Raw genomic sequence first — 16693 nt, 5'->3', positions numbered from 1 at the left:
TATATTCAGATTATTTTTTATGCATCCCGTTTTCCTTCCATCCCAGTTCCTCAGGAACTCATTACAAAGCCCCATATAAAATTATTTTAATTAAAAAATTCCAATGATTTATCACAAGATAAAAATAATATCACTGCTACTGCTACAGGCGCTTGGTAGCTTATAAGATGGTAGAAATACATGACCAAATAGAGACCAGTTCTGCTGAGTGAGGACAAATCTCTCTCTATAAAAGATGCCACCCTCATGCCCCCAGGGACAGCCTGGCACCCAGTAAGGTGAGTGAGATTTACTCTAATGTTGAAACGCTTGAAGCCCAAATTATTATTTATTTGTGTAAATTTTAATTACGTTAATAGTAATACAAAAATAAATTAAAATAAGATGCTGCAACATAATTGAATTCCATGTTTGTCAAATAGAAATATCATAAACACAACTCATGTAAGTATGAAATATGTGGTTATTTCATCTAATTTACACTGAAAATTAAGCAAAAAGACTTAAGGGTATCAACTTGTCACTGAATATCTCAAGAAGTTAAAAAAAAACTGAGAAAAGCTTGCCTTACATTTTCCCCTACATTTCCCACCTCAGCAAATAGCTTAGTTTACATTTAATATTCTTTTAATTAAAAACTTCTCTTTTTCAGCATTCAAAGACCATCAGCTACCATCTTTCTCTTTTGGCAACAAAGGAGGTATGCCTAAATATAACTTGCTGCAACAGTCATGAAGGAATAAAGCCTTCCAAGCTCCTTTCAGGAACCCCTCAATCTTCAAGAAATCTTCAGAATTATTGATCATTCCTTCCCATATTCATCCAAAATAAAAACAAAAATGACAAAAGTGTGCCTCAGAGCTCAGAGCTCATCTGGGCAATCAATTCACATCAAAATGAATCTGAAAATGAAAATGAAAAGAGTAATTTATATATTTTTCAACTCTAAAATGCAGCAGCCACTTTATACCAGTGATGTAAAGACTTGAACATTCCCTAGGTACATATTTAAAATGCCAACAATTGTAACAGAAGGTGCTTTTCTGCTGACGGTCTAAGTGACAAAATAAACTAGAGAAAAACTTAGCACTCTTTTACAATGAACTCTTGGAAGGTTTTTTTTTCTTTCTAGTTCATTGAGATGAAATGTTGTATTCAGGTGACTGATATTCACTTTATTTCTCCTCAGTAAAGCGCCATCATGAGTACCGATGCGGAGATGGCGGTGTATGGCCCGGCGGCCATTTACCTCCGGAAGCCTGAGAGGGAGAGAATCGAGGCCCAGAACACACCCTTTGATGCCAAAACGGCCTACTTTGTGGCTGAGCCCAAGGAGATGTACCTCAAAGGGAAACTCGTTAGCAGAGAGGGGGGCAAAGCCACCGTTGAAACTCTGGAAGGGGGGCAAGTAAGTACAGCTAAAGCTCCCTGCCCTATGGAGCTGATGTGTAAATGGTGTGAGAGCGAGCAAAAAATTCCTCCAGTGCATGTCCAGATGGAAAATTTAAGTTGAGCTTGGGGCACAATAAATGTTGTGGCAGTGCACCCCATAAATAAAAGAACTATAATAATAGAGATTTTGCCAAGCAACTGGTAGTTCAGATCTATCATGACTAATTTTTAAGGGCAGAAAAAATCAACCTTGCAGCCTCAGAGCTAAATTCCATCATTTAATTTCCGTTCTTGAATCACCACTGGTAGACTAAGAGAGCAGCAATATCCTTTGCTGTATGCACAGTGGGACGACCATGATCATTCAAAATGTGGGATTTATATTCCATGTTCAGGTCCTATGCAAAGTTGTCCTTCCTAAATATTAACATTCTGTTAGCATGAAAAGTAGCTTTTAGCCACATAACAGAATTATGGAACTCTCATCCCTCAGCGAAAAACACTATCAACCCACAACTTTTATTTTCTGTTTCACAGAAAATAACAGTCAAAGAGGATGACATCCACCCAATGAATCCTCCCAAATATGACAAAATTGAGGACATGGCCATGATGACCCACCTCAACGAGCCCTGTGTGCTGTATAACCTCAAAGAGCGTTATGCAGCATGGATGATCTACGTGAGTTTTCCTCTATATCTCTTCAATTCATTTGAAAATGTGAATAAATGAATGTCTCCAAGCATGTAATGTATCTACCTTCACTGTTTCAGACCTACTCTGGGCTGTTCTGCGTCACTGTGAATCCCTACAAGTGGCTCCCAGTGTACGATTCTGTTGTTGTGTCAGCATACAGAGGCAAAAAGAGAATTGAGGCCCCACCCCACATCTTCTCCATCTCCGACAATGCCTATCAGTTCATGCTCACTGGTAAGAACATCAAAAGTCAAATTCTACATGGGCTTTAAAATATAATGTGTTTAATATATCATATTTCCTCTCATTCCTGTTGCAGATCGTGAGAACCAGTCCATCCTGATTACGTATGTACCCCCCATACATTTCCATTAACACAGTTAATAGAAAACTAAAAAGAAATCAACTGAAAATATAATTGTTGGAGTATTCAAACTCTTTTTCCTTAAGTACAAATATTTGAATTCCCCCACTTCAAATATTCGGGTTTTAAATATTAAATGAAGTGTTATCTGTGTTCATCCACAGTGGAGAATCTGGTGCAGGGAAGACTGTGAACACAAAGCGTGTCATTCAGTACTTTGCGACAATCGCTGTGGCTGGACAAAAGAAAGTAGAACCAGGAAAAATGCAGGTCAGAGGGAGTCTCTAAAAATCAGCAAATATCTTGGGAACTTTATCTGCGGTAGCACATTTCTGAAGTGTCTGATGTCTACTGTAGGGATCACTGGAGGATCAAATCATTGCAGCGAACCCCCTGCTGGAGGCTTATGGCAATGCCAAGACTGTGAGGAATGACAACTCCTCCCGTTTTGTAAGTTTGTAGTTTTACTTAAAATTCTAACTTATCTACATTAACGGTGCTAAAATAGGGCAACATTTAATCTCATTTAATTTTGTTAATTGTTTAGGGAAAGTTCATCAGAATCCACTTTGGTACAACAGGAAAACTGGCTTCTGCTGATATTGAAACCTGTAAGTCTACCTGATACTCTGTCTCAGTTTATCAAATGATTCTAAAAACTTTGTTGATCAAAATGTATTTTTGTCCATCAGATTTGCTGGAAAAGTCAAGAGTAACATTCCAGCTGTCAGCAGAACGCAGCTACCACATCTTCTACCAGCTTATGACAGGCCACAAGCCTGAACTGCTGGGTATGAAATCACTAGATTCATTCTGTGAATACCATTTGCAATTCATATAAAAGTGTATAACTGATTATTGTGTCTTACAGAGGCTCTTCTCATTACCACCAATCCATACGACTACCCTATGATCAGCCAAGGAGAAATCACTGTCAAAAGTATTGATGATGTGGAGGAGTTCATAGCCACAGATGTAAGTGTTTTTCTTCACTAACCAATCATAAAAAGTTATCACTCATTCATCTTGACTTCTCAGCAGCCTGACTAGTCAGCAGATGGTTATAGTCTTCTTGCCATTTTTGCCATTGCCCTTTCTTGAACTTATGCCAAAAGTAAAACTTAAGCCAGTTTCATATTTTACTGAAAATTTAAGAGTAGAAACATTAATACCAGGGAAGCGTAACGAAAGCTGGTTGCTGTGAATTTAAACTGATGATTTTAGATTTCTTTCCCTCTAACTGGATACATGTGTACATAATTTATCATGCAGTATACTGCTAAAGATTCCTAAAAAATGTTTCCTCATCACTAATAAAGATTTGGCACAAAGAAAGAGGGAAATTGGTCTTAATTCAACAATAATTTCCTGAATATTTTATGTAAAAATATTGTATTTCTCAGACATTTTTGTGAATGTAATCCAACTGTGTTAATTTTTTTTAAAAGCCAATGAAGAGTAATTGAAGAGTAAAACATAAAGAACAGTGTTGATTGAATCTAGTTTCAGAACTCGGGAATTATGATTACAAAACAGAGTGTGCACATTATCTTAATGCATAAAATGAATGAATCCCTAATAAATGCTGATGAACATTTTTGATTTCATTCTAGACTGCCATTGATATCTTGGGCTTCAGTGCTGATGAGAAGATAGGTATCTACAAGCTGACTGGTGCTTGCTTGCATCATGGGGGCATGAAGTTTAAGCAGAAGCAGCGCGAGGAGCAGGCTGAACCTGATGGCACCGAGGGTAAGTGTAACACATTAACTGTGTTTATGCACCAACTTAGAAGTAGCTCTGAGGATTTTTCAGTGGTTTGACTGATGTATTTTGAGAGCATAAAATCAAGGTCTATGAATTTTAAGATCTGATGAAAACTTGATTCTCTTCATTTTAGTGGCAGATAAAATTTCTTACCTCATGGGCCTGAACTCAGCTGACCTTCTGAAAGCCCTGTGTTACCCCAGAGTGAAGGTCGGAAATGAGTTTGTGACCAAGGGACAAACTGTACCACAGGTAAGGGATCTAAATTTGTGTAATACTCTAATATTATAATACCCTATATAATTATATTTTTAATTGTATATTAAGTTAACCAGAATTGTGTTTTCATTCAGGGAATGCTTAAATGTACAGAACAAATACAAATATTCTGACAAGGCAGTTAAGACCTTTCTTTTTATATTAATAGGTCCATAACAATGTTATGGCTCTCTGCAAATCTGTCTACGAGAAAATGTTCTTATGGATGGTTGTTCGCATCAATGAGATGTTGGACACAAAGCAACAAAGAAATTACTTCATTGGAGTCTTGGATATTGCCGGATTTGAAATCTTTGATGTGAGTGGAGGTGTCCTGTGATATAATCACAAATCCAATTACATGAAAGATCATTTTAACTATGTGAGGGTATCAGATTTTTATAGCAGTTTGTATCTTCCTGAAATTTTAGTTCAACACCTTGGAGCAGCTGTGTATCAACTTCACCAATGAGAAACTGCAACAGTTTTTCAACCACCACATGTTTGTGCTGGAACAAGAGGAGTACAAGAAAGAGGGAATTGAATGGGAGTTCATTGATTTCGGTATGGACTTGGCTGCCTGCATTGAGCTTATTGAGAAGGTAAGTGAGATGCCCTTTATTATCAATAGACAATAACATGTCCAATTACTCCTAATGTCTTTTCATGGAAAATATTCTGCCTCCACCAGCCAATGGGCATCTTCTCCATCCTTGAAGAGGAGTGTATGTTCCCCAAGGCTTCAGACACAACCTTCAAAAACAAGCTCTATGACCAACATATGGGTAAAACCGCTGCTTTCCAAAAACCCAAACCTGCCAAAGGCAAGGCTGAGGCCCACTTCGCCCTGGTGCACTACGCTGGCACTGTCGACTACAACATCGCTGGCTGGCTGGACAAGAACAAGGACCCCCTGAACGACTCTGTGGTGCAGCTGTACCAGAAGTCTTCAATGAAGCTGCTGGCCCACCTGTATGCAGCCCACGGTGCTGCAGATGGTATGACGGTGCTGATTTATATTACTGTAATAGTCTTCTTTGTACCCAGATACAATTTAACAGAAGTTTATCATTGTAGACCTATTGGGAAGATTGGAAAGTCACTTGTATTGTACTTGTAGTTTTGAAAAGAAATTACCATGCAAAAACAGAATTCATAGTTCCTAATTAAAATTTGTTTTCAAGCAGGTAACTGAAAATGAATTTTTCGTTAAAAATAGATTTAAAATGAATTGCTTTGACTCTGATGCCAGTGTGTAATTTCTCATGTAAAAACAGATGCAAAAGGTGGTGGCAAAAAGGCAGGCAAGAAGAAGGGTGGCTCCTTCCAGACTGTGTCTGCTATGTTCAGGGTAATGTATTAACTCGAATACAAATGAAACTGTGCTGCTATTCAAGATTCGCTGACAGTTGCTGCTCAGTGGCTCATCCTTTTAAGTGATGAATCCAGACCATGCCAGTGGCAACTTTGTTTTCCTCTGACCCATGTCTACGCAAATTGCCTTTTGTGTTTGTGTAAGAAGCTGTGACTGACATGACACAATAGAAGAGAGCATGTACTTGTCTGTGCTTTCCCAAATCAAAAGCAGAGGTTGTGGCAAAGACCAATGATAAAATATGATAGGCCATTCTAAATTGAGCAGAAAAAGGAGGGAAAAGCATTTAAAAAAAGACAAGTATTGGAACATACAGCATTGCTGACCTAGCACAGTACTAAACTTATACATAATATGGTTGTTGATTCCCTATTTTATCTGCAAGCACAATGATCAGTTATTGAAAGGGAATCCTCCAGTGTGTGAAATGTGTTTGTTTTGCCTAGAGATCATCCTTCTTACTGCTACCTCTTCCAGACATACCTTTCTACTCAACCCCTGCTATTGTCATTAAATTAAACCGTGTCACTCTTTTCAATCATAACACTACTTTAAATATTAATACAAATACCAGACAATTAACAGATATCACCATATAGTTTCTTCTAAATTCCATTATAATGCCTCCTCACATCCCACAGGAGAACTTGGGCAAGCTGATGACCAACCTGAGGAGCACTCATCCTCACTTTGTGCGTTGCTTGATTCCTAATGAATCAAAGACACCAGGTAAGGACTTCATTTAAGGACTTTCCTGTCCAGTAAATGTAGAAATGACAGGATCAGATGAAACACATGAACTGAACTTGTCAAAAAAATATTCAAGAAACTGAATATTTAAAATTCCTGTAACAGTAAATAAATTGCAGTGTTTTAAGACACAATATCCTGCATTTATGTTGTTTCTTCTACATCATATGAAGAACATTGAAAATATTTTCTTTATTTTTTAGGTCTCATGGAGAACTTCTTGGTTATCCACCAGCTGAGGTGTAATGGTGTGCTGGAAGGTATCAGAATTTGCAGAAAGGGTTTCCCCAGTAGAATCCTTTATGGTGACTTCAAGCAGAGGTAATTTATGCCTCTCTTTAATAGACCGGTACGTAAACTACAGTGTCACTGGCCCTGTGAGTAGCTTAAATTGTAAGTTAATGTCATGGGTCACTGCTGTACATTTAATTTTGTCTGCCACCTCAACAATTCCAAGGAGCAAAGGGGCAGAAAATAACAGACATTCATAATGTTGAAGGTGAACATTTGTAATCAGCCCAATGAGTAAAACTGAAAGATAAATAAATGATCATAACAGAAATTGTCCACAATAATGGATGACTGGCAATCAGCCAAGGACACTTCATAGCAATGTTTTCCATTAAAAATAATTGCCTATTATTTTAGATACAAAGTATTGAATGCCAGTGTCATTCCTGAGGGACAATTCATTGACAACAAGAAAGCTTCTGAGAAGCTCTTGGGATCCATTGATGTGGACCAAAGTCAGTACAAGTTTGGCCACACTAAGGTAAGAGACTTCTCGGGCACCAATAGTATTTCTGTAAATGGTGATGGGTTCTTAAACTTAACATGTAATTTAACATGGCCTACTGGACGGCTCATTTGGGTAAGGCACCACATTGCGGTGCATGGATGAGCCTCAAGGCCTCAGATGAAATCCCGGCCATGGCAGTGACAATTGTGGCCAGTAGCCCCATAGAGTGGTGTGCAACAGGCGACTGCATCGCCCAGGGAATGGCAGGGTTCAGTCAGATAGGGTGCACAATTTAGCAACTCTTAGACTAGCACCCATAGATTTCAGTCAAAGCCGCATGTGAAAGGTCTTCATCCAACTCCACTCTATGTAAACTTAGCTGTAGTCTACAGTGTGAAAAGAAGCATCTGGTGGCTCCAAGTTTCAGAGGAGAACTGTGGATCTCTACATACTCCTGAATTGGCATTGGGGTTCATGCATTTACTCAGCTGCTGTAGCAGGCGACTGCCCATTCAAATTTGGCAGTGAATTCAATATGTTCAGTCCTGTGTTAGGTGCCAAATTCATTTTTTTATTTTTTATTTTTACATAACTGTCAAATACAAAATATTTAGCCTTAAACTTTATGTACATATATGTATTTACATAATTAATTTGTGAGCACCATGTTCCATTATCATATGATGTATGATCCATGAAGATGATTTTATGTCTTATTATCCACTGAATATTTGCAATATGTCCTCCAGGTGTTCTTCAAAGCTGGTCTGCTGGGTACCCTGGAGGAGATGCGAGATGACAAACTGGCAACACTGGTGACCATGACTCAGGCCCTCAGTCGTGGATTCCTCATGAGAAGAGAGTTTGTCAAAATGATGGAAAGGAGGTATGTGTTACTATGCAGAAAACATGTTAACACACAGGTATTAATACTGTTCTGAGAAAGAGCAGTGGATCATCATGTAAAGACATGGTTCTAGTGTTTGTGTGTAAATTACATGACTTTCTGTTAACATAGTAATTTAAGAGTATCAGCGCTGAATTAGCTATTTGTTGTATGCATAAAATATCAACCACTTACTTTGTCTCAGTAGTAATTCTACAATATTTTGCAGAAATACTTCACTATGATCATGTTTTATACAGAGAGTCCATTTACTCCATCCAATACAACATCCGCTCATTCATGAATGTGAAACACTGGCCATGGATGAAGCTCTACTTCAAGATCAAGCCCCTTCTCCAGAGTGCTGAAGCTGAGAAGGAAATGGCCAACATGAAGGAAGAGTTTACCAAGTGTAAAGAGGATCTGGCAAAGGCGTTAGCCAAGAAGAAGGAGCTTGAGGAGAAAATGGTTTCTCTGCTGCAGGAAAAGAATGACCTACAGTTGGCTGTAGCATCTGTAAGTTTGCCTTGAGATCAAAATAATTGAATAAGAAATTAGTCTACTTAACATGCCTTAACAATATTAAATCAATATTATAGTTTCATCTTTTCCTAATTAAATGTTTAATTCAATTTTGTATTCAACCATACAAGGAAGCTGAAAGCCTCTCTGATGCTGAGGAAAGATGTGAGGGCCTCATCAAAGCAAAGATCCAGCTTGAAGCAAAACTCAAAGAGACAAATGAGAGACTAGAGGATGAGGAGGAAGTCAACGGTGAGCTCACTGCCAAGAAGAGGAAACTGGAGGATGAATGCTCTGAACTGAAGAAAGACATTGATGACTTAGAGCTCACCTTGGCAAAAGTGGAGAAGGAGAAACATGCCACAGAAAACAAGGTTTACATTTCATAAATAGAGTATACACATTTTCCCAGGGAACTGACATCTCCCTAACATGGTGGAATTTAATTTATTTAGGTGAAAAACCTGACTGAAGAGATGGCCTCTCAGGACGAGACCATTGCCAAGTTGTCCAAGGAGAAGAAAGCCCTCCAAGAGGCACATCAGCAGACCCTGGATGATCTCCAAGCAGAGGAGGACAAAGTCAACACTCTGACCAAAGCAAAGACCAAGCTTGAGCAACAAGTAGATGATGTGAGTAAAACATGACGCATTTTGACTAAAAGATGAAACCTCAAGGCAAGAAGCTAAAACCAGAACCAAAATGTTCTATAGTGCCAACAAAAATGAATTTATTTATTTATGTTGCATGTAGTTTTTTCACAAAACAATATGTAATCTTTATTCCCTACAATAGTTGGAAGGCACTCTGGAACAGGAGAAGAAGCTTCGCATGGACCTTGAGAGAGCCAAGAGAAAGCTTGAAGGTGATCTGAAACTGGCACTGGAAACCATAATGGACCTGGAGAATGACAAGCAGCAGTCAGATGAAAAGATCAAGAAGTAAGAGATTATTCAAATCAATGCAATGATAGCAAGTATAATTATAAAAAGCAAAAGAAATCTCCAAAAAAATTGTTCTTCTCAATGTTTTTGTATATTTTCCACAGGAAGGACTTTGAGATGAGCCAGCTTCTCAGCAAGATTGAGGATGAACAAACTTTGGGTGTTCAGCTTCAGAAAAAGATTAAAGAACTCCAGGTATACGTCAAAGCCTCAAAATTCCACAAACTACAGCTGATAAAAGTGGGATGTATGTCCTAAACCAACACTGTTGTGTACCATAGGCTCGTATTGAGGAGCTGGAGGAAGAAATCGAGGCTGAGCGTGCTGCACGAGCCAAGGTTGAGAAGCAGAGGGCTGATCTCTCCAGGGAACTTGAGGAAATCAGTGAAAGGCTCGAAGAAGCAGGTGGAGCAACTGCTGCTCAGATTGAGATGAACAAGAAGCGTGAAGCTGAGTTCCAGAAGATGCGCCGTGATCTTGAAGAGTCCACCCTGCAGCATGAAGCCACTGCTGCTGCTCTCCGCAAGAAGCAGGCCGACAGTGTGGCAGAGCTGGGAGAACAAATCGACAACCTTCAGCGCGTCAAGCAGAAACTGGAGAAGGAGAAGAGTGAATACAAAATGGAGATTGATGACCTCTCCAGTAACATGGAGGCTGTTGCCAAATCAAAGGTACACAGACGTTTTACTCACATTACTTTAAAAGCATATGGTTTTTGTTATCACCGAACATGACAAGCTCTAAACAAACTTTTTTCCAACAGGGCAACCTTGAGAAAATGTGCCGTACCCTTGAAGATCAACTGAGTGAACTGAAAACCAAGAGCGATGAGCATGTACGCCAGCTGAATGACATTAGCGCACATAAAGCAAGACTTCATACTGAAAATGGTATGTATATCAAATATAGATTTTTGATTAAATAATATAATCAAAAAACTATGATGGAGATGCACAATACTTTGGTTTCCTCAGGTGAATTGAGTCGCCAGTTAGAGGAGAAAGAAGCTCTTGTTTCACAGCTGACGAGAAGCAAACAAGCCTTCACACAGCAGATTGAGGAGCTCAAAAGGCACATTGAAGAAGAGGTCAAGGTAAAAGATTAAGAAACCATGCCACTATTTCATAGCTTTATTAAAAAATGCAAAGCATTATAGAGCACCTGGAAGGTTGATAAATTAACTGTACTATAGTATTCATTCAACAGGATTCTCTATTACATCCCTTCATTAATTTGTTTTCTACCTCTGACATTGACTTTAAGGCCAAGAATGCCCTGGCCCATGGTTTACAATCAGCCCGCCATGACTGTGACCTGCTGAGGGAGCAGTATGAGGAGGAGCAGGAGGCCAAGGCTGAGCTGCAGCGTGGAATGTCCAAGGCCAACAGTGAAGTGTCTCAGTGGAGAGCCAAATATGAAACTGATGCCATCCAGCGCACTGAGGAACTGGAGGAAGCCAAGTAACTAAACCGTTTCAAACAACTTAACTATAGAACCACCACTACCTATCACACAATCAGAAAGAGTATTGCAAACCAAATGAAATCCCCACTCCCTACAGGAAAAAGCTTGCACAGCGTCTGCAGGAGGCAGAGGAGTGCATTGAGGCTGTGAACTCCAAGTGTGCCTCTCTGGAGAAGACCAAGCAGAGACTGCAGGGTGAAGTGGAGGATCTCATGATTGATGTGGAGAGGGCAAATGCCCAGGCTGCCAGCCTTGACAAGAAACAAAGGAACTTTGACAAGGTAAATCACCAAAGCTAGGGTCACTAACAACTATGTTGTCACTATCAGGTGTTAAAATGAAAACCAGCTTGAAGTGGTAGTAATGGCTGAGTTTTATCATGTAACCAGGTTCTGGCAGAATGGAAGCAGAAGTATGAGGAAGGCCAGGCAGAGCTGGAGGGGGCTCTGAAAGAGGCCCGTTCACTCAGTACTGAACTCTTCAAGATGAAGAACTCCTATGAAGAAGCTCTGGATCAACTGGAGACACTGAAGAGAGAGAACAAGAATCTGCAGCGTATGTACACTTGATATAGAACAACATCTTCATTAATTATCATGATATCTTCAGGGTCACATTATACTTTGCAAATCGTATACACAACAAAAACCTTGGTGATCTGGCTCTCAATGCATAATCCTGGAGTGGGATAAGGCAAACAGATAACCGAAAATTGATGCAATATGAATACTTACTACAATAATAAAACTGATTTCGATTTGTGTCCTTGTAGAGGAGATTTCTGACCTGACTGAACAGATCGGTGAGACTGGAAAGACCATTCATGAGCTGGAGAAGGCAAAGAAGACTGTGGAAACTGAGAAAGGAGAAATTCAGGCTGCCCTAGAAGAAGCAGAGGTACGGTACAAATATTATACAAACCCAATATACACAAAAAAATAATTATGTACATTTCCTGCTAGCTACTTGTACCTACTTGTGATTCATAGATCACATTTTGTTTGTTTAATTGAATTGAAGAGAAATTAGTCCATTTTAACACAAAATTAAATCATTCAATCCTCATCTCAAAGTGAATGTAGTGAAAGCCATATTACTGTCTAAATTAATTCTGCAGGGAGCACTGGAGCACGAAGAATCAAAGATTCTCCGGATCCAGCTTGAGCTCAATCAGGTCAAGGGTGAAATTGAGAGGAGGCTGGCAGAAAAAGATGAGGAAATGGAGCAGATCAAGAGGAACAGCCAGAGGGTGATTGAGTCCATGCAGACAACTCTTGATGCTGAGGTGAGAAGCAGGAACGACGCTCTGAGAGTCAAGAAGAAGATGGAGGGAGACCTGAATGAGATGGAGATTCAGCTGAGCCATTCAAACCGCCAGGCAGCTGAAGCTCAGAAGCAACTGAGGAATGTCCAAGGACAGCTCAAGGTATATTTCTAGAACATATGTTGACAGCGCTGAGCTCCAACATGTTCAGGCTTTTATACATAACTAATTTAATCAATCTCTGCGTCAGGATGCCCAACTGCACCTTGATGATGCGATCAGAGGACAGGAGGACATGAAAGAACAGGTTGCTATGGTGGAGCGCAGGAACAACCTGATGCTGGCTGAGATTGAAGAACTGAGGGTTGCCTTGGAGCAGACAGAGAGAGGCCGCAAAGTGGCTGAGCAGGAGCTGATCGATGCAAGCGAGCGTGTGGGACTGCTGCACACCCAGGTGAGTCAGTGAGTTTATCAGACATGGTACAAATATAAAGGTTAAATTATATAACATCCACATGCCAACCTAGAAATATCCAATTTCATTCAGAATACCAGCCTTATCAACACCAAGAAGAAGTTGGAAGCTGACCTTGTTCAGATTCAAGGTGAAGTGGATGACACCATCCAGGAAGCAAGAAATGCTGAGGAGAAAGCCAAGAAGGCCATCACAGATGTGAGTTATACTCATATACATTTTACTTGTATTACATTATTTCATTTTTCCACCTTATACAGAGAAATTTATAAAGCTTAGTTTTGCCTCTTCTGTGAATCATTCAGCTGGATTTTCCTCTCAACCACTGAGATATGTCCCTTGTATGAGGGCAAGATATCAGTGGGGACTGTACTGTAAAACCTCACGGTGCTATTAGCTAAATTTACCTTTCTATGAGCTTTGGCTTACAAATAGAATGATATCAACAGCCTTGCCCTCAAAAATTATTTTTAATTTAAATAAGCGCTGCATAAAACTGTATAAAATTGCAGGCTGCCATGATGGCAGAAGAGCTGAAGAAGGAGCAGGACACCAGCGCTCATCTGGAGAGGATGAAGAAGAACCTGGAGGTTACAGTCAAGGACCTGCAGCACCGTCTGGATGAGGCTGAGAGTCTGGCTATGAAGGGCGGAAAGAAACAGCTCCAGAAACTGGAAGCAAGGGTAATCCACCTGTAGCAACTTCATTTAGCCAAATCAGTGCCCACTAGAAATTATAAATATTAGATTTCATTAATTCCAGTTGGTATTTTTTTTTAATTTTTTTTTTTTAAACAAATTCATTTTCCAGATATGTTGTGAGGTTGCATGTTAATCAATAAAAATAAGAGGATCCCAGCTACATAGTATATTAACCATGTAATAATATACTATATTATCTTTTGTCTAATGCTCCTGGCAAATTTTACATCCAAGGTGCGTGAACTGGAATCTGAAGTTGAGACTGAACAGAAACATGCAGCCGATGCCATCAAAGGTGTCCGTAAATATGAGAGGAGAGTCAAGGAGCTCACCTACCAGGTAAGGTTTTATACATCTTTACCAATAACAGTGGACAACAGCCACACATGCTACTTTTTCTGAATCTCCTTTACTCTCTGCAGACTGAGGAGGACAAGAAGAATGTCTTCAGACTACAGGACCTGGTGGACAAGCTGCAGCTGAAAGTGAAATCTTACAAGAGACAAGCCGAGGAATCTGTAAGTCAAATGCTCCATATTCCATGACTGCAAACGTGAAAAAAACATACTGAAAATATGAAAGCAGGTTCTTCTAAAGCAGTTTTCTCAACTGCACTTTCGTGATCCCTCAGTATCATGTCAGTAAAGCCTTCTTTGACTGCTGATGTTGAACAACTATCATATTACAACCAGTCATCCATGTTGATAGGTCGATTGTTGTTAGTTTAGCGATGATTAACAGGACCATTCCCACTCCGTCACTGTGCTGTATTTAGTGTGGTTACTGGAATCACAGACATGTAGCAGTAGCATATTTTTCCAAAGTTGTGCTATATCATTTTTTTTCTCTGTGTGAAATAGCCTACATGTGCAAAAAGTATAGTTATGTCACCTGCACAAAAAAATAATAAATGAAAAGCTATTCATTATTATGACATTTGTAGTATGAGTTAGTTCATAAAAATGACAAAGTAAAACAAACTCAAATTAAATTCTTAAAATGTAAGATGTTAACTTTGTGATGGAATTTAATCAAGGTAAATTTTTTACAGCATCCACTGTCATTGCTTGTTGATACTTGATGCATTGAGAGAGCTGGATGGAATGGACACGTATCATTTTGCCATAAGTGCAATATTTGGATACATTTTCTTGCCATTGTCCCAGAAGTTCCCCAGTGCCACTGCAGTGCTTTTTTTCTTGGGCAAATAATTTGTTACTGAAGAGTTTGAAAGAAAGTTGTTGGCAAATTCTGGAACTGAGTCTTAGTGGAAGTTTGGTCAACTCAAGTGTGCAAACACATTTTGCTTGGGACCTAAACATTAACAGCCTTAAAGAATTTGTGCACTGATTAAGTGCATCAGGATTAGAATAGTTGTCAGTTCCTTGACAGCTTGTTGGAATTTTTTTATTTATCGTTTTGTCTACTCTGTGCATCTGCTGAGCCAGTATTTGGTATTCATTCTCAGTTGTTCAATCTTAATGTAAGTTTCAAATGTTGTAATTTCTCTCCTCTCAAACCAGTGTATCATTTCAACAAAGTTTTTGCCATGTTCTGTGATTAGCATGAGCTGTGCCCCTAAGCCCATGTCGCACAACAGCATATCAAAGTCCACAAATCTCCATTGCCAATTGAAGAACTGGGAATGGTACAACATAGTAGAATACCAACTGGATTTTAATGGTTTAGGTGGGAGTTTCATTGGGTCTAAACCTTGCTCCTTTCTGAAAGCTAATGTCAACTATTCAAAAAATACACTTAAAAATAAAACACAGGTAATATTAGTTTGATTGCCAATTCAATTCATAGGAACAGTGCTAAGTAAAGGAACTAGACTTCAATATTTAAAGACACCAGCAAAGTTGACCGAATGATAAAATAAATGACTTAATTAAATTTCTCTTCTACTGTTTGGCATTGAGGAAAACTTTCAGGAAGTCAGTTTAAATGAAAATGTGTAACAGCTTTTCTTTCCTATCCTTGACAAACTGCAGTGAGAAATTTACTGTTTCAGTATTTAGCTGACATGATTGCTGCTGTATGAAAACATTCACTGTGAAATATTTTGATTGGTAAAATGTCTTTCTCACTCACAGGAGGAACAAGCCAATACTCACCTGTCCAGGTACAGGAAGGTGCAGCATGAGATGGAGGAAGCTCAGGAGCGTGCCGACATCGCTGAGTCCCAGGTCAACAAGTTGAGAGTCAAGAGCCGTGAGATGGGAAAGGTAGGTTTCAAATGAGTTACTGTATATGAAATCCATTGTCAATGTACACAATGAAAATAATTACTAAGAGGTTCTAAATGCACTGTTACTGGATTTCAGGGGAAAGCAGCAGAATGAGGGATGAAACCAAGATGAGACGCAGTAGCAAGCACTCATACAATATGGACTTCTTGTGAAATGTTCTCATGTAAACTGTAAGTCAATAAAGTTCACTGAGCATAAATATTTTCAATGTTTCTAGTATTCTTTATTTTTCTCAAAAATGTATTAGGGATCTCATTTAAACACTCCTTTTTCTGCTCTGACTTTCCATACAATGACTCTATTGCAGAAATTATTTCTACTGCTTACATGATAGGTGGCACATGGGACATCTCCTTTCATCCTATAAGCGAACCAAATATTAAAGGGATATTAACAACTGAATCAGTCAGGTGATCAATTGAATATTTAAATAAGAGATTAAATACCTTGACAGCATTATATATTATAAGATACTGCAACTCGACTATATGAGAAAAAACCTCAGAAAGGAAGAAAATGATCACGCTACAGGAATAGCAGATACACCAAATCGTAATATCAACATCCCCAAAAAATTCCCTTTAACACAGTGACACACTTCACAATATAGGAAACTGTCCAATTTAATTTTTGTAAATAGTGTGAACTTAGTGAAATTAAAAACTCTGTGACCTAGTTGAACTTGCTTGAAGTGCCAAGGATAAGAAAAGCCATTATTGCTGTTGTTTTTTTTTTCGGACTATTTTGTGGCAGAAGCTAGATATGGAAAAATATGCATAATAAAATCAGTATATACATGATTTTGTGGCAGAGAATTAATTTTGTTGGCAAGTAGCTGTGGTAT

At 39.0% G+C, this 16693-nt stretch overlaps 1 protein-coding gene across 1 annotated transcript; it reads left to right on the top strand.

Moving 5' to 3' along the window:
- Nucleotides 1–652: 652 nt before the first annotated feature.
- Nucleotides 653–16053, top strand: LOC118211811 (myosin heavy chain, fast skeletal muscle-like). The gene is made up of 40 exons (XM_035389298.1): nt 653–700; nt 1190–1408; nt 1930–2073; nt 2166–2322; nt 2408–2435; nt 2617–2722; nt 2810–2902; nt 3000–3063; nt 3145–3243; nt 3324–3427; nt 4066–4204; nt 4353–4471; nt 4647–4796; nt 4909–5079; nt 5169–5475; nt 5755–5828; nt 6494–6581; nt 6806–6923; nt 7251–7374; nt 8091–8227; nt 8488–8743; nt 8881–9123; nt 9205–9381; nt 9545–9690; nt 9798–9888; nt 9975–10364; nt 10457–10583; nt 10668–10786; nt 10957–11153; nt 11255–11438; nt 11547–11712; nt 11930–12054; nt 12275–12583; nt 12672–12875; nt 12969–13094; nt 13409–13579; nt 13832–13936; nt 14020–14115; nt 15694–15825; nt 15925–16053. The coding sequence occupies exons 2-40, from the start codon at nt 1202–1204 to the stop codon at nt 15940–15942; spliced, it is 5811 nt and encodes a 1936-aa protein (XP_035245189.1). The 5' UTR covers nt 653–700; nt 1190–1201; the 3' UTR covers nt 15943–16053.
- Nucleotides 16054–16693: the final 640 nt, after the last annotated feature.

This window comes from Anguilla anguilla, chromosome 13 (genome assembly GCF_013347855.1).
Source record: "Anguilla anguilla isolate fAngAng1 chromosome 13, fAngAng1.pri, whole genome shotgun sequence".
Taxonomy (NCBI): domain Eukaryota; kingdom Metazoa; phylum Chordata; class Actinopteri; order Anguilliformes; family Anguillidae; genus Anguilla; species Anguilla anguilla.
Note: the sequence above shows the minus strand (reverse complement) of the source record. Positions and strands in the feature narration are given on the sequence as shown.